Raw genomic sequence first — 19082 nt, forward strand, 5'->3', positions numbered from 1 at the left:
GCAGGAGAGATCAGGTGAAGGAGAGATAACATAACAGCTCTGAAAGATATAAAACAGACTGCATCGACCAGAACACAGTTCAGATTTTCATCTGCATTCTCTCTAATGTCCAGCAGGGGTGACTCCACTGATTATAAATACAAGTCTATGAAAAAGTAAACATTTTCCTGATTAGTTTATGGTCTCAATCTGGAGATTCGAGTCTTCTTCAATGCAGCATGAAGTTCAATTACAGTCAAACCGACCAAACGCGGCTAATAAAAAAAGAAGTGACCATATTTGGAAAATAGGGTGGAGCTGAAAAGGAGCGAGTTAACAGCTCCTTCCTCTTTTCCAAATATGGTCACTTCTTGCTCACGAAAACCACATCGGCGTCGACCATAATGTCAACTTCCTGTCTGAGGTGATCTATTCTTCAGACTAGCAGCATTTTTGAAAAGGAGCAGAGCATAGAGGCGCTGGCTGTAGAAACAGGAGCATTAACTAGAGTGGCTTCGTAGTGGTAGTGTGTGGTTATGTTCACTTTGTACCTGTTGAATGGATTCAACGTGGAGTCTGTGATGTTTTATTGTTCGGTTGTTTTGCTGCTTCAGAGGAAATACACATACTAATTTGTCCAAAGTTTCTAGTTCAGAAAAACGACAGAAGAGTGTCATCTGCATAGAAAATACATCAGAGGGAGAAGACATCAAACCCGACAGAGACCGGCGGCTTTTCGTGAGTCACTATTCATCAACGAGTAGAGCTTTTTAAAATTAGAATGTTTTTATGAACTTACAAATGTTTCTTGGGATGTTGGAGTGACAGCATGAGCGACCGTAAATCAATCAAACACTTTAAACCTGTTCAAGGAGAAAACTTTGCGTGTAAAATCGTTTTTATAATCATTGTCGTCTGTGTTCAGGTCGAAACAAGCATCAACATCAAAGCGTCATGCTTACATCTCAGGATGTCATTGGACAGTGTGGTGGTGGAGGCGGAGCTAGGAAAGCAAGCCCTGTAACATTAAAAGGCTAACGATGTATGATCACTTTGTGTTTATTTATCAGTTCAATTCTGACTCGTTTCTCTGATTATTGTGGATATAAACGTTCGTTCTCACAGTGCTGATTTCATTATTTACTTCTTAAAATCTAAAATCAAGTTTTCAATTATCAAAATTAAGTTCTTGAAACTGAATCTAGTTGAGGATTAACCCGCGTTCAACTACGAATACACGAATGCAGGATGGCTGCCATACGCCCGTTTGGAGCGGTGCTACTTTAATGCTACACTGACGCAAGATGCGACTCAAAGTCAAACTCTATTAAAAACTGAATCATATTCAATGTTAGAGGGCTTGCTGTGGCTCAGGTACACGAACACGCAGAGTCACTGACGATAACGCCGACATCACACGAGGACAAATCTGTACAAGGTCATTAAAGGTCGTTTCATGACTCTGAGGAGACACCGATGGAGTGTAAAGAACATGTCAGCGCTCACCGAGTGTTTGTGCGAAATTAAAAGAACTGTTTCTTTATCCTCAGAGTCCTCCATGTTTGTTTCACAGGAGAGAAGGAATGTGAGCTTCGAAGGAGAGAAATGAATTCACTCTGAATTACAAACATTTCACCACTGAATCCTGCAGGAGGCGCTGTGTCAGACGCCTTCTCTCACGGTCAGGGCGTTGTCAAACTGAGGAGTTTAAAGTCTGCTCTGATTTAAACACAAACACAAATCTGAGTTCCTGTTAAGACTTCACAGAAACAGAAGAGAAGTAAACGTGGTGAACGTTCGGCTGCAGGCGAAGCAGGAAGGCGGGGCAAAAACAGGAAGTAAAGCAGCGTTGGGTCTCGTTGATCCCAGCAGGACGAGTGAAGAGGAATCAAACCAGTCGCCTTTCAGTTACAAGTCTCTGACCTCTTGTCTGCACATGGGTGCGTCACCATGGTAACGCAGGAGTGCAGTGACATCACAGGAAGGGGGCGTAACAGTTATCATTACCGTAAAAAAATTATGACAAATACCCAGAATCCTTTTCAACACGTTGACTGTGTAAAAATGTGAAATCTGTTCTGAGGCGGCTGGATCTTAGTCTGAGAGGTGATGTGGTTTCTGTTTGTAGTCCGTGTAGAATCGCATGCAGGAGGAACACAATCCTCCGTAACGACGTGCTGACTCAGCGATGATGACTTAACTCTGTAAACAGATCTCAGCATGAAGAGGTTCAGACTGAAGTGACCCAGAGTGACGCCTCTGTGCGACTTATTAATCACAGTTCATCTGAGACTCACAGGAAACTGATGAACGGGCGCTCCGCCTCGTCGAACAATGAAACGACGGCGTTAATTCTGCAGAGCCATCCGGAGGGGAGGATGTCACGTAACTTCTGATCTGAACTCACGGTTGTTTCTTAAGCTGCTAATCAGACTGTAAACAACGTAGCGCACGGGGAAAAATGACGTCCTTGCTGGAAGTCATTTAACGCTACCCGTTCTCGGGTCTCTCCACCTCTCCAACAAAGTCTGCGGCCGAGGTTTGAGTTTTGTTTGAATGATAAAAGTATCTTTAAGTGATCGGAAGGCCAAAAGGTCAGAAATGGAGGATGTGATGTAAGCGTGTTCATATCTAGTCTTCGTGTGAAACTGTAATCAGACCAGTGTTGGGCTCGTTACTGAAAAAAATGAATATATTACTCGTTACTCTTTTTCAAAGTAATGTAATGACTTTACTTATCACTCCCTGTCAACAGTAACATGTTACATTACTCCTGATGTTACTTTATTTATCACTCTGTCAACAGTAACATGTTACATTACTCCTGATGTTACTTTATTTATCACTCTGTCAACAGTAACATGTTACATTACTCCTGATGTTACTTTATTTATCACTCTGTCAACAGTAACATGTTACATTACTCCTGATGTTACTTTATTTATCACTCCCTGTCAACAGTAACATGTTACATTACTCCTGATGTTACTTTATTTATTACTCTGTCAACAGTAACATGTTACATTACTCCTGATGTTACTTTATTTATCACTCTGTCAACAGTAACATGTTACATTACTCCTGATGTTACTTTATTTATCACTCCCTGTCAACAGTAACATGTTACATTACTCCTGATGTTACTTTATTTATCACTCTGTCAACAGTAACATGTTACATTACTCCTGATGTTACTTTATTTATCACTCTGTCAACAGTAACATGTTACATTACTCCTGATGTTACTTTACTTATCACTCTCTGTCAACAGTAACATGTTACATTACTCCTGATGTTACTTTATTTATCACTCTGTCAACAGTAACATGTTACATTACTCCTGATGTTACTTTACTTATCACTCTCTGTCAACAGTAACATGTTACATTACTCCTGATGTTACTTTATTTATTACTCTGTCAACAGTAACATGTTACATTACTCCTGATGTTACTTTATTTATTACTCTGTCAACAGTAACATGTTACATTACTCCTGATGTTACTTTATTTATCACTCTCTGTCAACAGTAACATGTTACATTACTCCTGATGTTACTTTATTTATCACTCTGTCAACAGTAACATGTTACATTACTCCTGATGTTACTTTACTTATCACTCTCTGTCAACAGTAACATGTTACATTACTCCTGATGTTACTTTATTTATCACTCTGTCAACAGTAACATGTTACATTACTCCTGATGTTACTTTATTTATCACTCTCTGTCAACAGTAACATGTTACATTACTCCTGATGTTACTTTATTTATCACTCTGTCAACAGTAACATGTTACATTACTCCTGATGTTACTTTATTTATCACTCCCTGTCAACAGTAACATGTTACATTACTCCTGATGTTACTTTATTTATCACTCTCTGTCAACAGTAACATGTTACATTACTCCTGATGTTACTTTACTTATCACTCTCTGTCAACAGTAACATGTTACATTACTCCTGATGTTACTTTACTTATCACTCCCTGTCAACAGTAACATGTTACATTACTCCTGATGTTACTTTATTTATCACTCTGTCAACAGTAACATGTTACATTACTCCTGATGTTACTTTACTTATCACTCCCTGTCAACAGTAACATGTTACATTACTCCTGATGTTACTTTATTTATCACTCTCTGTCAACAGTAACATGTTACATTACTCCTGATGTTACTTTATTTATCACTCCCTGTCAACAGTAACATGTTACATTACTCCTGATGTTACTTTATTTATCACTCTGTCAACAGTAACATGTTACATTACTCCTGATGTTACTTTATTTATCACTCTGTCAACAGTAACATGTTACATTACTCCTGATGTTACTTTACTTATCACTCCCTGTCAACAGTAACATGTTACATTACTCCTGATGTTACTTTATTTATCACTCTCTGTCAACAGTAACATGTTACATTACTCCTGATGTTACTTTATTTATCACTCCCTGTCAACAGTAACATGTTACATTACTCCTGATGTTACTTTATTTATCACTCTGTCAACAGTAACATGTTACATTACTCCTGATGTTACTTTATTTATCACTCTGTCAACAGTAACATGTTACATTACTCCTGATGTTACTTTACTTATCACTCTCTGTCAACAGTAACATGTTACATTACTCCTGATGTTACTTTATCACTCTGTCAACAGTAACATGTTACATTACTCCTGATGTTACTTTACTTATCACTCCCTGTCAACAGTAACATGTTACATTACTCCTGATGTTACTTTATCACTCTGTCAACAGTAACATGTTACATTACTCCTGATGTTACTTTACTTATCACTCCCTGTCAACAGTAACATGTTACATTACTCCTGATGTTACTTTACTTATCACTCCCTGTCAACAGTAACATGTTACATTACTCCTGATGTTACTTTATTTATCACTCTCTGTCAACAGTAACATGTTACATTACTCCTGATGTTACTTTATTTATCACTCTCTGTCAACAGTAACATGTTACATTACTCCTGATGTTACTTTACTTATCACTCTCTGTCAACAGTAACATGTTACATTACTCCTGATGTTACTTTTCGTTTCATTAGTTCTTTTTCGCTTGTAGCTGTCCACGATTAAAATCCAGTCTTGGTTGTTTTGTAGAGCTACAGCTATCGTCTGCGGCCGCAGAGGGCTCGTTGGTGGGGTTCATTTACACAAGCTTCACATTGTTGTTGTTGTGTTGTAGTTGTTGTGTTGTTGTTGTTGTGTTGTTGTTGTTGTGTTGTTGTGTTGCAAGTGCTTAAGGAGGTTTGAGGTCGTGTTTTTTGTAGTAGAAAGAGACCGAGTACCGGGACAAAATCTACATTTGACAACAATGTTCTCTTCATCTGTCCTCTCAAGATAACTAAAGTAGTGTGAATATTTCCGGCCGCTGAATGTAAACATGAGCGCTTCCATCTTCCATGCTAACCAGGGTTGCCAGGTATGTGACAACAACTGACAAAAAAAGCCCAATGGCCCAAAAAAAAAAAAAACGACCTAATAACAGTCAACCTCCTAAAAAGAAGCCCCACAGGAAAACTTTAAACCTGGTAACCATGATGCTCGCTGACGTCCTGCCTGGCTGACGTGACGAAATCAATCTGGGGTTTGTTGTATTTTAAATAAGATGTAATATAAAAACAACAGTAAGGTTTGTGTGAGTAACTGGAATATTATTACTGCCCAACACTGAATCAGACATGATGTTACTCGACGCCTCGCTCTGCTGAGATCTGTCAGAGTTTTGGATCTTTCTTTAAAGTGATAGATGACGAGGAGGTGAAGGCACAGCTGACTGAACTTCACTCAGTCTGGTGGTTAATAATAAATAAAGAAGAAGGTTGGTCCTGCTCGGTCCTCGGTTTGTTCATGTTGCTGCTCTTAAGACATTTTGGTAACAGAGGGGGGGTCGTGTTCACACGGAGACTTTAGACAGAATCCACGGTCCTGGGGGGTCGGCTCGTCTCTGACTGCAGTTTGTCTCAGTGTCCGTCTCTGCCGCCGACACACACAGCTGACATTTGGCAGCTGGTAGATTTTGGTTCTGAGAGGAGGCGGGAGGTGTAACAGATGGGGGGGCGGGGCCTGCAGGATCACCAGTAGAAGGAGCGGGACAGGAAGTTGGTGGCGGTGCCGAGCCAGCCGGCCCCGTCCTGACCGGATCCCACCCGGGTCACCGCCTTGTCGGGCTCCTGAGACGGACTCTCGTCCTCGGGGAGGTAGTCCGGCAGGTTCACGTTCTGCTCCACCGCCACCGAGCCGTCCTCCGCAAACGGGATCAAAACCTGCGGAGGAAAAGTTCCATCAGACTCACAGGAAACTCTGAACGATAAACTTTCCTGATCCCTCATCGGGAACGCTCAAACGAACTGAACTCTGGTCCGCCTCAAAACGGGGGTCTCGGTTCGCTTCCAAGTGTTCATGATCCCAACCATATGAGGGAAGTGAACCGAACAGCAGTGCATTGTGGGTTGAATTTGGCCGTCTGTAAACGATGTACAATAGGTTTGCTAAATGGCTAACGTTAGCATTGCTAACAGTCCTCCTTGCAGGTTAACGTCCACACGCCTGTTACTTTAACCTGACACAGCGGACGTATTGAAGAACTAGGAAGAGCAGGATTTACGTTGACAGCAGCGGCGCTCTCTGAACGCCTCACACTCACCTCGTCTCCGTTCTCTCCTTTCACCACCTGCTGAGCCGTCATCACCACAGTGGACGCGATCGCAGACGCCAGAGCCTGAAAACACAAAACATTCGACTATCAGCTGGATTATTCCGTCACCCACTTCTCTCTTACACTGAAGCTAAGTTGGAGTTTAAAATTACTTTAACGTAAATAAAGTGATTTTTATTTTAAAAAACAGCGTTATCTTCTTTTTAAGGCTTTAAATCTTAATCGGGGCGCAGATGGCCTAGTGGTTAGGCCGTGCCTCATGTACAGAGGCTGTAGTCCTCAGAGCGTGCGGCTCCTCTCTCGATGTCGTTCCCCTCTCTCTCTGATTTTAAAACAAAGCTGAATCTTATGAATCTGATTCGTTGATTTTGAAGTGATGAAAATAGATGTGGCGTGTAAGGAGGCCGATTCTGGTCTGACCTCGGCCTTCAGGTCAGAGCGGATCCGGACGATGCATCTCTTGACGGTCATCTGGAAGGTGAAGCTGATGACTCCTCTGATCTTCAGCAGAGCCTCCTCGCAAAGACTCCTCCGACTCTGCAGAAAAACAGACATCACCAAACGATCAGTCAGTGAAGAGGATTCTCTCACGTGGGTGTGAGAGCAAACATTTTGTAATCTGTAAACTTTTAAAGTGTGGCTTACATAATCACTAAAGAGTGATTCATGTTCTTTTTTACTTCTGGTTTCACAGCCTTTGAAAGAATGTGTCATCCCTAACGACGAGGTCGAGCACGCCTCCACAATCAGATTCAAGTTTCTGCTCAGAGTTTCCAAATCTCTCCTCAGCTACGACTCCTTGATAGAAGTTCAGTGTTGTTGTGACAGGTACAACATTTAGTGATCTTCTTTGAATGACATTAACTGAATTGTAACTCAAAGGAGCAGTATGTAACTCTGCCCCCTGGTGTTTGAAATGGGTACTGCAGTTTAAATTCTAAACATCATAGAGAGCTGTCTCCCCCCCTCCTCTGTAGAGTGGATGTTCACTCAGGTCACCATGTGGTGGACTCTGAAGCTTCAGTGTTTATCCAGCTCTGCATGGGTCTGTAAACCTTTCTGTGTTCTAACCTCTCTCCATTTTTCAAAAGCATCTCCAATATTGATCCTAGTTTGAGCACGTTTCTGCTCGTGGAGCTTATTAGAAACATGCAGAGGCTTTTTAGGTCGGGTACAATCACTTCTATCTGAACCACTTCTCTTGACCGCTTCCATCACTGCAACACCTGTTGACCTGATAACTGCTCTCATATCTGACAAACCGAGGGGCGTCCAAAACGGCCGTGTGGGGGTGTGTCGAGAAGCCAGCACTTCAACATAGCATGTTTCCTTAATGATCAGATAGTAAGATACCTTTATCATCTCACTCTCTACACAGCTCACTGATTGGTCCTTTAAAAACTACGAGTGGGATGTGAGTAGTGTTGGTCTGCAGCTTCTCTAATGATGTTAATTATTGTCTCTATGAAAGATTTTTCTTCATTTGAGGTGTTGTTGTTTGGTTAATAATTAAATAAACTGAAAGAATATTTCAGCTAAGCTAGAAGCTCTCTGAGATGATTCTCATCATATCAGTGAATAGCGGTCTGTTTTTTGTTTCTGGGGAAAAACCCCGAGTGATGTCATCATCCACTGTTCCCCGCTCACCGAGTCGTCCAGCCCGTCGATGTGGAGGACGACCGTCTTGGCTCTCTTGTTGCTCGAGCCCAGGAAGAACTGGGCTTTACGCCGGCTGCTGACCGTCTCCTCGGCTGTCTCAGAGTCGGAGCTGCCCGACGCCTGAAGGAGCTCGTAGATCTCAGACGCCAGCAGCTTCGTCTCCCCGGGAGTCGTCGACCTGGACGAGACCAGTTACTCATTAGAAGAACTCATTAGTGCAGCAGTCACACAGTCGGGGTCAGTCACACAGTCGGGGTCAGTCACAGTCGGGGTCAGTCACACAGTCGGGGTCAGTCACAGTCGGGGTCAGTCACACAGTCGGGGTCAGTCACACAGTCGGGGTCAGTCACACAGTCGGGGTCAGTCACAGTCGGGGTCACAGTCGGGGTCAGTCACAGTCGGGGTCAGTCACAGTCGGGGTCACAGTCGGGGTCAGTCACAGTCGGGGTCACAGTCGGGGTCAGTCACAGTCGGGGTCAGTCACAGTCGGGGTCACAGTCGGGGTCACAGTCGGGGTCAGTCACAGTCGGGGTCACAGTCGGGGTCACAGTCGGGGTCACAGTCGGGGTCACAGTCGGGGTCACAGTTGGGGTCAGTCACACTCGGGGTCACAGTCGGGGTCACAGTCGGGGTCACAGTCGGGGTCAGTCACAGTCGGGGTCAGTCACAGTCGGGGTCACAGTCGGGGTCACAGTCAGGGTCACAGTCGGGGTCACAGTCGGGGTCACAGTCGGGGTCACAGTCGGGGTCACAGTCGGGGTCAGTCACAGTCGGGGTCAGTCACAGTCGGGGTCACAGTCGGGGTCAGTCACAGTCGGGGTCACAGTCGGGGTCAGTCACAGTCGGGGTCAGTCACAGTCGGGGTCACAGTCGGGGTCACAGTCGGGGTCAGTCACAGTCGGGGTCACAGTCGGGGTCACAGTCGGGGTCAGTCACAGTCGGGGTCACAGTCGGGGTCACAGTCGGGGTCACAGTCGGTGACATCAGGACTCACTTCTGCACGACGTTCTGGAGGCTCAGCATCATCCCCAGCTCCCCCTTCAGCTTCTCCCGGTTGGCTCGGCATTCTGCCAAGTAACGGATCGCCTGGAACAACCAATCACAGTCAGCCAGATTAAGGGGGGGGGGGGGGGGGGGGGGGGGGGCAGAGAACCGGGTGATGGTACCAAAATACTGATCCTAAACCTGGACTATGACTCAGCACTCTCCAGGTGTGAGGGGGGACGGCACACAAACTACAAACAAAGGATGACCTGTGAGCTCACCAGGAGGGCGGAGTACACGACCTGAGGGTTGGGGTTATCCAGGAACAGGATGAGTCCTGGCAGGCAGCCCTGGTCCTGGACGATGGCCCTGCGGTTCATGGGGTCGGCGGCCAGGTCCCGCAGCTGGTTGACCACGGCCAGGGCGTCCGGCTCCGCGCTCATGGCTGCTCTTCAGTCACCCATACACGAAGCAACTGAAGACAGCAAACATTCAAACATGAACGAAAAACTCTTTTCAATCAGTCGGAGGTCGTCTGAGCTCCAGGGTCAAAATATCGACCAACACGCCCGTTTTCTGTTGCTTTAAGGTTGAGGATATCTGAAAGACTTAACGATGTGAAGTCTGCGACACACACATCGCTGTGAAAGCAGGAAACGTCCAGTTTGAGATGTCACTACACTCAGAGAGCATCAGGCCTGCAGCAACACTTTTCTGATCATGACTTCACAATCAGTGACAGACAGCGTCGGCGCCGGGCGATGACAGAAAGCAGCGTCACAGTATGACGAGGTTACACAATACACGACGTGAACTCAGTGGACTGAAGACGTTTGAAGCTTCTGTTCGGGTTGACTCAGAGACCGTGTCAGTTTGAAACACGTGGTTTTTAAAGTACCAAAGAATTGAAAATGGAGCAACAGAACCGGTTCATGGTCAACCTTTGATTTCTGCATTTTGGACAGCTGATGATCTACTCCTCTGCTCAGCATCACTTAAAGAACTGATGTTAATGTTCAATCAAACCTGAACCTGCTGTGGACAAACACCTCATCCACACTTTTATTCCAGTTATTTAAAGATTTTAAATATTATAAACTGGAGGATGAAAGGCGCCGAATTAAGCACAAAGTTGTCTAATTTTAAGAAGTGTTCAGTCAGATTAGCAGGGTGTGTTTTTCTGCTCAGGTGCTCATGAACGCGTTAAAGTGTCACATTTCAGCAGGACTTCCGGCGCGCCTCACGCTGCAGACCCGGGGATGAGCGACCGACAGCGGGGGTCGTCCCTCCGACAGGCCGCCTCTCGAGCCACTTATCTGGGGTCGGAGCAGCGCTGTGAGCCGCTGTGTCGGCTCACCTCTCTGCGGGCTAACGTTAGCAGTTAGCTTCTCCACCGTCGGACTCACGCCTCACCTGGAGCTGTCATCTACCTCTCAGGTGACAGGTGACGTCACGACTCAGGGGTTGTTGTTTTTAAAATGTAAAGTCAATATAAAAGTACATTTATGGATCCATTTACAGTGACAGAAATTATGATGCGGCGACTCTTCCTGCTGAAAAGAACCCGGACGTTGACATATCAAGACCCACGCTTGTGATTGGATGGCTGGCGGCCACCTGATCGTGCTGACCAATGAGCTGCAGCGTTGTAGGAGTTAAAGGTCCCACGCCCTGTGGCTGCACACAAACAGATGTAGGATGAGTTAAAGTGGTTTACCTGCTCCTCTGAACACCTCAGACACAGAAACCTAAAGCTGCCTCCCGGCTCTCCACTGAACACAGAAGCTTCATGAAGAAAACATCTCCCAGTGTCAAAATATAAAACATATAAAACATATAAAACATATAAAACATATAAAACATATAAAACATATAAAACATATAAAACATATATTTATCATTTATTCCTTTCATTTTATTATCAATGAAAATAATGAAGAATGAAACACGTTGAAGAAGATATATTTATTGATCCTGAGAGGGGAAATAAAAAGTTCCACTCTGTCACTGAATATGCGACACACACAAACAGGATCCTGACGGGGGGGGGGGGGGGGGGGGGGGCTCCTGAGCTGCTCCTGAACCGGCATCCCCCCTCCTAACCCAAGTCCCTACAGGCTGAGCTACTGCCGCCCCCACCAGTACTTGAACTAGTTTGAATTCTTCCCTTAGTGGCTGATTAGCTGAATATTGAGTCTCTGCACAGTTTCCTGACACTTAAAGGCTGGTTGGTCATTTTCTAAAACTAGCATGATTTTGAAAGTAGCATTCCCTCAGTGCTCCGTCTGCACCCCCTCCCCTCTGTGCTCCCTCTAAAGCCACGCCCCCTCACTTACATACACAAGCGCCATTGGTCCAGAAGCCGACCTCAGCTCGTGCTTTGAGTTTGGGCTAGAACGCGCCATGGGGTAGAGAGCGAGCAGGGAGACAGGGAGGCGTCTGATTGGTTCATCAGATTGGTACCTCGTGGCAGACATTGGTTGAAGTTTTGAACGTCTTTAACGTTGTGTGGAAAAACAAAGTCATTCAAAACTTTTCATGTCATTTATTCCCAGTGAACTGTGGACAAGTCCCTCTGGAAAGTCTGCAGGTATAATTCACAGAAAGAACGCAGCTCGGCAGGATCAGAATCAGAGTCCTAACTTGATGATTCAATTTGAACAGCTTTGATTCCTCATAAATTTGTTTCCACACTTTACAATTAAACTAACCTGAACCTAACTGAAGGTGTACTACCTGAAGATTAGGACAGAACAAATACACACAGTGCCTTACTGAGTTCTAACTGACAGACCTGAAGGTTAATATGGAAAAGGAGTTTTAAAAAAAGCTGTGAACATATGTGAAATACAGAATACTTCATTAATGAAATGCTTATTCAAATTAAAAGGAAATGACATCATAGCATACAGAGTGAAGAGGTGTTTTAGATGTTAGTCCAGCAGAGTGCAGCAGAGGCTTGTGCAGGACTTGTTCTGTTTAGTTAGGGTCGGGGGGACACTGGTCCAGAAGGTGCAGATTTGGATTCAGCCAGGACTACATGAGAAAAAAAAGTAAAACATTTTTTTCCATATTGTGATAATGATAAAACGTGATATCGATCCATCAATCCATTATCTTCCGCTTATCCAGGGTCAGGTCCCGGTGGCAGCAGGCTAACAAAGTTGCTGCAGACATCCTGACTTTCTTTTGCTCCTCCTGGGGATCCTAGTCCCCAGGCCAGATGGGAAATATAATCCCTGTAGTGAGCTCTAGGTCTCCTCCCGGTTGGACTGGCCTGGAAAACCATAAAAGGGAGGCGTCCAGGAGGTATCGTGATCAGATGCCTGAACCCCCTCAAATGGCTTCTTTCGATGTGAAAGAGTAGTGGCTCTACTCTGAGCTCCCCTGGAATGTATGAGCTCCTCATCCTATCTCTAAGGCTGAGCCCAGAAACTCTCTGGAGAAAATTAATTTCTGCTGCTTGTATCTGCAATCTCATTTTTTTGGTCACTACCCAAAGCTCAGGACCACAGGTGAGGTTTGGAACAAAGATCGACTGGTAAATTGAGAGCTTTGGCTTCAGGCTCATTCCCCCCTTCACCATGACGGTCCGACACAACGCCCACATTACTGCTGATGCTTCCCCAATCTATTTGTCAATCTCACGGTCCATTCTAACCTCACTGTGAACAAGAACCCGAGCTACCAACTCCTCCACATAGGGCAATGACTCACTGCCCACCCGGAGGGAGCGATCCAACATTTTCTGGCAGAGAACCATGGCCTCAGACTTGAAGGTGCTGACCCGCGATTGTAAAAGTAATTTCCCCTCGTAGGATTAATAAAGTATGTCTTCTTTTAAATATAAATGACTCAGCACCATGCTCTCAGACTTGGAAGTCCTGAATCTCACTCCTCCCACTCAGCTGCAAGTCTGCTAGAGGTCACAATCTGACGAAGCAAACACAACTGCATCATCTGCAAAAAAAAAAGACAAAAAATAATGTTTTCATGAAAACACATTAAATCATGTGAAAAGGAAAAAAAAATGTTGTAAAGGTTAACGCTTAGCCTAAGTGATATTTAAGGAACTTCCTCTGAAATCAAAACAGTGTAACAAATCAAACGATTGAACAAAATAAAATGAGTGACATAAAGAGGCGGCTGTGAATCAATGATAGTCGCTGGTCTCTAAACCCAGTGGTCAGGTTGTGATCCCCAGATCTTGCATTCATATCCGAGGGTCCACAGGAAAGAACCACGAATTGCAGCGGTGTACAAATGTAAGAGTTCAAAGCTGTGTTAGGGCCAGCCAGGGAGACAAAGGCTCTGGCCTGTAACCCCTCTCAAAGCCTGACTTCAGTATATTTGGTGGGAAAATGTCAAAGGGACCTGGAAAAAGTGTATTCCCTGCACCACCCGCAGCACCTCACACCTAGATATGAGAAAAGGGAAGCTTGGACTTTCTGCCATCAATGGGAAGACCAAAGGAGTTCCATGGGGGTCCCCATGACGCAGGGCAGGACATAAAAGCCCCGGTGACCCGCTCAGTTAACCTTACACGGGGCAACAATTATATTGGGATTTGATGTGATAAAGTATAATAAAATAATTATGATGAATTATTAATAAAGTCTATTTTTAATCCAGATGTATAATTGTATTTATTACTATTACTAATGTATTAATATGATATCAATTTATAATAATTATTCATATTATCTTAAAAGCCAAATTTTCACTTCAAATCCCAAATGCAGCCTCTACCATCAGCGTGTGAATGGATGAGTTAATACTGATGGACTCTTTACTCAGCAGCCTCTACCATCAGTGTGTGAATGTGTATGAATGGATGAGTTAATACTGATGGACTCTTTACCCAGCAGCCTCTACCATCAGCGTGTGAATGTGTTGGGGTGACCTGTGGTGTAAAAGAGCTTTGAGTAATTAGAAGACTAGAAAAGCCCCAGACAAGCTCAAGTGCATTCATCGTGAAAAAATATCAACCATAAAACCACCGAAAGTATAATTTAATATATGCAGAAAGTACATAATATCTTTTTATGACTTTTTATAGAACATACAGTAGGTTTCTTTTAAATTCACAAGGTCATTAGTTATCAAGTGTGATGAAAAAACAGTTACTGAAAGGTAAATTATTAGAAGAGGTGAGGGGAGGAGCTGAGATATGAGTGAGGCTCAGAAACAGAACATTTCTCAGTGTTGTTTTAACAGAAACAGGTCACGTCTCTGAGATGGAGGCAGTGCACTTCAGTCTGTTTATGAGTTTGTTTCTGAGCCTTCTGACAGGTACGTGACATGATTAATACTAACAGTACAAGTACACTTTGCACACCTGCTTCATAAAGAAGGTGAAGAAATGAGTCCATCAAAAAATGTATAACTAGTTGTATTTTATTAGACAGTGAGGGAGTTTTTTTTTAAAGATCATTAACATTCAAAATATGACTGTAATCTAAAAGACAAACTCTAAATGAAATCTTTGTGGCATGAAGTCAATCTTGTTTCTTCCTGTAGGTGTCAGCTGTAAAGATCTCACTCCAGTTAAGAATGAAGAGTACAGTTTAGAAAGTCAAACTGTTACTCTGTCCTTCAGATACTCCAAAGCTGCTGCTCTTGATGATTACTTCTTCTGGTATCGACAACATCCAGGAACTCAACCACAGTTTCTCATCTCTCACACAATAACAGGACCACTATCAGATCCGTTGCCTGGACTGTCTGTTACAGTGAGAGAGGATAAAATAGATATTGATCTACAGATCTCCTCTGCTGCACTGACTGACTCTGCTGTGTACTACTGTGCTGTGAGGCCCACAGTGACAGGAAACACCACAACTCTGTACAAAAACCTCTGGAGAGAAGACAACACAATACTCCACAACATCCACTAGAGGGAGTCACATACTGTTTAACTTTATCAGAATGATAACAGTCTAGATCATCTCCTCTCATGAGACTGTTGTGATGAAGAGATTCAGAAAAGAAACTAGTCCAACAGATGAGTCTCCTCCCAATGACTGCAGAGGTGTTTGATGACAGAGAACTGTTTGATTCCAGCTGTGAACATCAGACCAAACTCTACTCACAAAACTGAATCATACTGAACATTCAGTTACAGCATCTCACCTCTACAAACATGGAACAACTCACTGTTATTTTGTTCTTCTCAGCTCTCATAGGTATGTATGTAAAGGAAAATGTGGGTGTTTAGGAAAATAATATGTATTTACATTTTAAAAGAAGTTGAAATAAAACAATAGTTTTTTGGGGTGTGATGGATTATGTTTCATTAAGAGTTGAATTTCAATAACACACGATTTTGTATAATTTCTCTTTCTTTTTAGAATCCAGCTATGAAGAGCTCACTCCAGTTAAAAATGAAGAGTTCAGTTTAGAAGGCAGCACTGTTACTCTGTCATACAGTTACCCTGAACTGTAAACTAGTGATTATTTCTTCTGGTATCGACAACATCCAGGAAAACAACCACAGCTCCTTGTTGATCACGGCGCTTCAGGAACGATAGGAAATGCACTTAGATCAGGATTAAAGATTTCAGTGGAGAAAAAAGAAATCAACATGAACATCTCCTCTGTTGCACTGACTGACTCTGCTGTGTACTACTGTGCTGTGAAGCCCACAGTGACAGGAAACACCACAACTCTGCACAAAAACCTAAGCTGACACAATGACAACCTGCTGGAAGCCTTGTTACTACACTGTGAGGCTGAGATTTAAATTCTCCACTAGAGGGCGTCATTAACAAGCAGTCAGTGCACCCCCTCAGCACTGGGTTCAACCTGTCTTTCAATAAAAACAGCTGTTAAGAGAACTTATCTCACTCTGAATGTTGAACATCAGAGACTTCCTCCTGTTGGTTTAAACCTTGTTGTAGAGATGGGACTTTGGCTGTGGATTATTCTGGCTGTTTGTTTGTTTGGTGAGAGGCTGAGCAAATCTTATTTTTAATGTCTCTAAAATGTTTGTGTTTGATCCTCTGACTAGGTAACTCCTTCATAATAAATATTTTTATTCAATCAACAATTAATCTCTTCCTCTTTCTGTTCCCTTCTCAGAGTGTAAAGGAGAAGACAGAGTGATCCAGCCAACAGAAGATGTCTTTGCTTCTGAAGGAGACACAGTCACACTTGACTGTAAAGTTGAGACCATTTCAACAACCCTCTATTTGTTCTGGTACAGACAAGAAATGGGTGATTTCCCAAAGTACCTGTGGAGAGGCAATGCAGGCTTTTCAGAAAATGCTCCTGGGATCTCAGGAGACAGATTTAAAGCTACAAGAAACGGGACATCAATTCCTCTGAAGATCCAGAAGCTTCAGCTGACTGACTCTGCTGTGTACTACTGTGCTCTGGAGCCCACAGTGACAGGAAACACCACAACTCTGTACAAAAACCTCTGGAGAGAAGACAACACAATACTCCACAACATCCACTAGAGGGAGTCACACACTGATAAACTTCTATGGTATGTCATGATGAAGGCTTGATGTTTCTCAATTCAAAACTGAATCATACTGAACATTCAGTTACAGCATCTCACCTCTACAAACATGGAACAACTCACTGTTATTTTGTTCTTCTCAGCTCTCATAGGTATGTATGTAAAGGAAAATGTGGGTGTTTAGGAAAATAATATGTATTTACATTTTAAAAGAAGTTGAAATAAAACAATAGTTTTTTGGGGTGTGATGGATTATGTTTCATTAAGAGTTGAATTTCAATAACACACGATTTTGTATAATTTCTCTTTCTTTTTAGAATCCAGCTATGAAGAGCTCACTCCAGTTAAAAATGAAGAGTTCAGTTTAGAAGGCAGCACTGTTACTCTGTCATACAGTTACCCTGAACTGTTAACTAGTGATTATTTCTTCTGGTATCGACAACATCCAGGAAAACAACCACAGCTCCTTGTTGATCACGGCGCTTCAGGAACGATAGGAAATGCACTTAGATCAGGATTAAAGATTTCAGTGGAGAAAAAAGAAATCAACATGAACATCTCCTCTGTTGCACTGACTGACTCTGCTGTGTACTACTGTGCTGTGAAGCCCACAGTGACAGGAAACACCACAACTCTGCACAAAAACCTAAGCTGACACAATGACAACCTGCTGGAAGCCTTGTTACTACACTGTGAGGCTGAGATTTAAATTCTCCACTAGAGGGCGTCATTAACAAGCAGTCAGTGCACCCCCTCAGCACTGGGTTCAACCTGTCTTTCAATAAAAACAGCTGTTAAGAGAACTTATCTCACTCTGAATGTTGAACATCAGAGACTTCCTCCTGTTGGTTTAAACCTTGTTGTAGAGATGGGACTTTGGCTGTGGATTATTCTGGCTGTTTGTTTGTTTGGTGAGAGGCTGAGCAAATCTTATTTTTAATGTCTCTAAAATGTTTGTGTTTGATCCTCTGACTAGGTAACTCCTTCATAATAAATATTTTTATTCAATCAACAATTAATCTCTTCCTCTTTCTGTTCCCTTCTCAGAGTGTAAAGGAGAAGACAGAGTGATCCAGCCAACAGAAGATGTCTTTGCTTCTGAAGGAGACACAGTCACACTTGACTGTAAAGTTGAGACCATTTCAACAACCCTCTATTTGTTCTGGTACAGACAAGAAATGGGTGATTTCCCAAAGTACCTGTGGAGAGGCAATGCAGGCTTTTCAGAAAATGCTCCTGGGATCTCAGGAGACAGATTTAAAGCTACAAGAAACGGGACATCAATTCCTCTGAAGATCCAGAAGCTTCAGCTGACTGACTCTGCTGTGTACTACTGTGCTCTGAGGCCCACAGTGACAGGAAACACCACAACTCTGTACAAAAACCTCTGGAGAGAAGACAACACAATACTCCACAACATCCACTAGAGGGAGTCACACACTGATAAACTTCTATGGTATGTCATGATGAAGGCTTGATGTTTCTCAATTCAGAAATGAAACTAGTTCAACAGATGAGTCTCCTCCCAATGACTGCAGAGGTGTTTGATGACAGAGAACTGTTTGATTCCAGCTGTGAACATCAGACCAAACTCTACTCACAAAACTGAATCATACTGAACATTCAGTTACAGCATCTCACCTCTACAAACATGGAACAACTCACTGTTATTTTGTTCTTCTCAGCTCTCATAGGTATGTATGTAATAAATGGACAGTGTGTTGTGATTTTGAAAATAAAGAGTATTTCAGTTCGGAAAGCTGTCATTATAACCTTAAATATGTTAGATGTATAGTTATGTTTGTTCAATGTATAGATTTATTGACGTGACTTTGAATTATATCTTTGGCTTCTTCTTTTTTTAGGTGTTAGCTGTGAAGAACTCACTCCAGTCAAGACTGAAGAGCACAGTTTAGAAGACAGCACCGTCACTCTGTCCTACAGTTACTCCAAAGAAGCTGATGGCAGTGATTATTTCTTCTGGTATCAACAATATCCAGGAAAACAACCAGAGTTCATCATGTTCATCTCAGGGTTGAACATCACAAAAACAGCAGAATCTCTGAAATCAGAGAAAAGGTTTTTGACACGACTCTCTGAAAAAAAGGATCGTGTTGATCTACAGATCTCCTCTGCTGCACTGACTGACTCTGCTGTGTACTACTGTGCTCTGCAGCCCACAGTGACAGGAAACACCACAACTCTGTACAAAAACCTCTGGAGAGAAGACAACACAATACTCCACAACATCCACTAGAGGGAGTCACACACTGCTAAACTTTAGTTGTATATGTTGATAC

The 19082-nt window shown here is 43.1% G+C and overlaps 1 protein-coding gene across 1 annotated transcript in view; it reads right to left on the reverse strand.

Annotated features, from left to right (window-relative positions):
- The window catches only part of LOC110003774 (armadillo repeat-containing protein 1-like), an 11122-nt gene extending 227 nt beyond the window's left edge, over positions 1–10895 (reverse strand). Inside the window, exons 1-7 of the mRNA XM_020659334.3 lie at positions 10675–10895; positions 9599–9792; positions 9328–9419; positions 8322–8511; positions 7095–7211; positions 6663–6737; positions 1–6282 (exon numbers count right to left, since the gene is read on the reverse strand). The exon at positions 1–6282 is cut by the window's left edge and continues 227 nt beyond it. Of these exons, the coding sequence (XP_020514990.1) occupies positions 6091–6282; positions 6663–6737; positions 7095–7211; positions 8322–8511; positions 9328–9419; positions 9599–9760 (828 nt within the window). The 5' untranslated portion in view covers positions 9761–9792; positions 10675–10895 and the 3' untranslated portion in view covers positions 1–6090. The remainder of the gene's footprint in view (positions 6283–6662; positions 6738–7094; positions 7212–8321; positions 8512–9327; positions 9420–9598; positions 9793–10674) is intronic.
- Positions 10896–19082: the final 8187 nt, after the last annotated feature.

This window comes from Labrus bergylta, chromosome 4, assembly GCF_963930695.1.
Source record: "Labrus bergylta chromosome 4, fLabBer1.1, whole genome shotgun sequence".
NCBI lineage: Eukaryota > Metazoa > Chordata > Actinopteri > Labriformes > Labridae > Labrus > Labrus bergylta.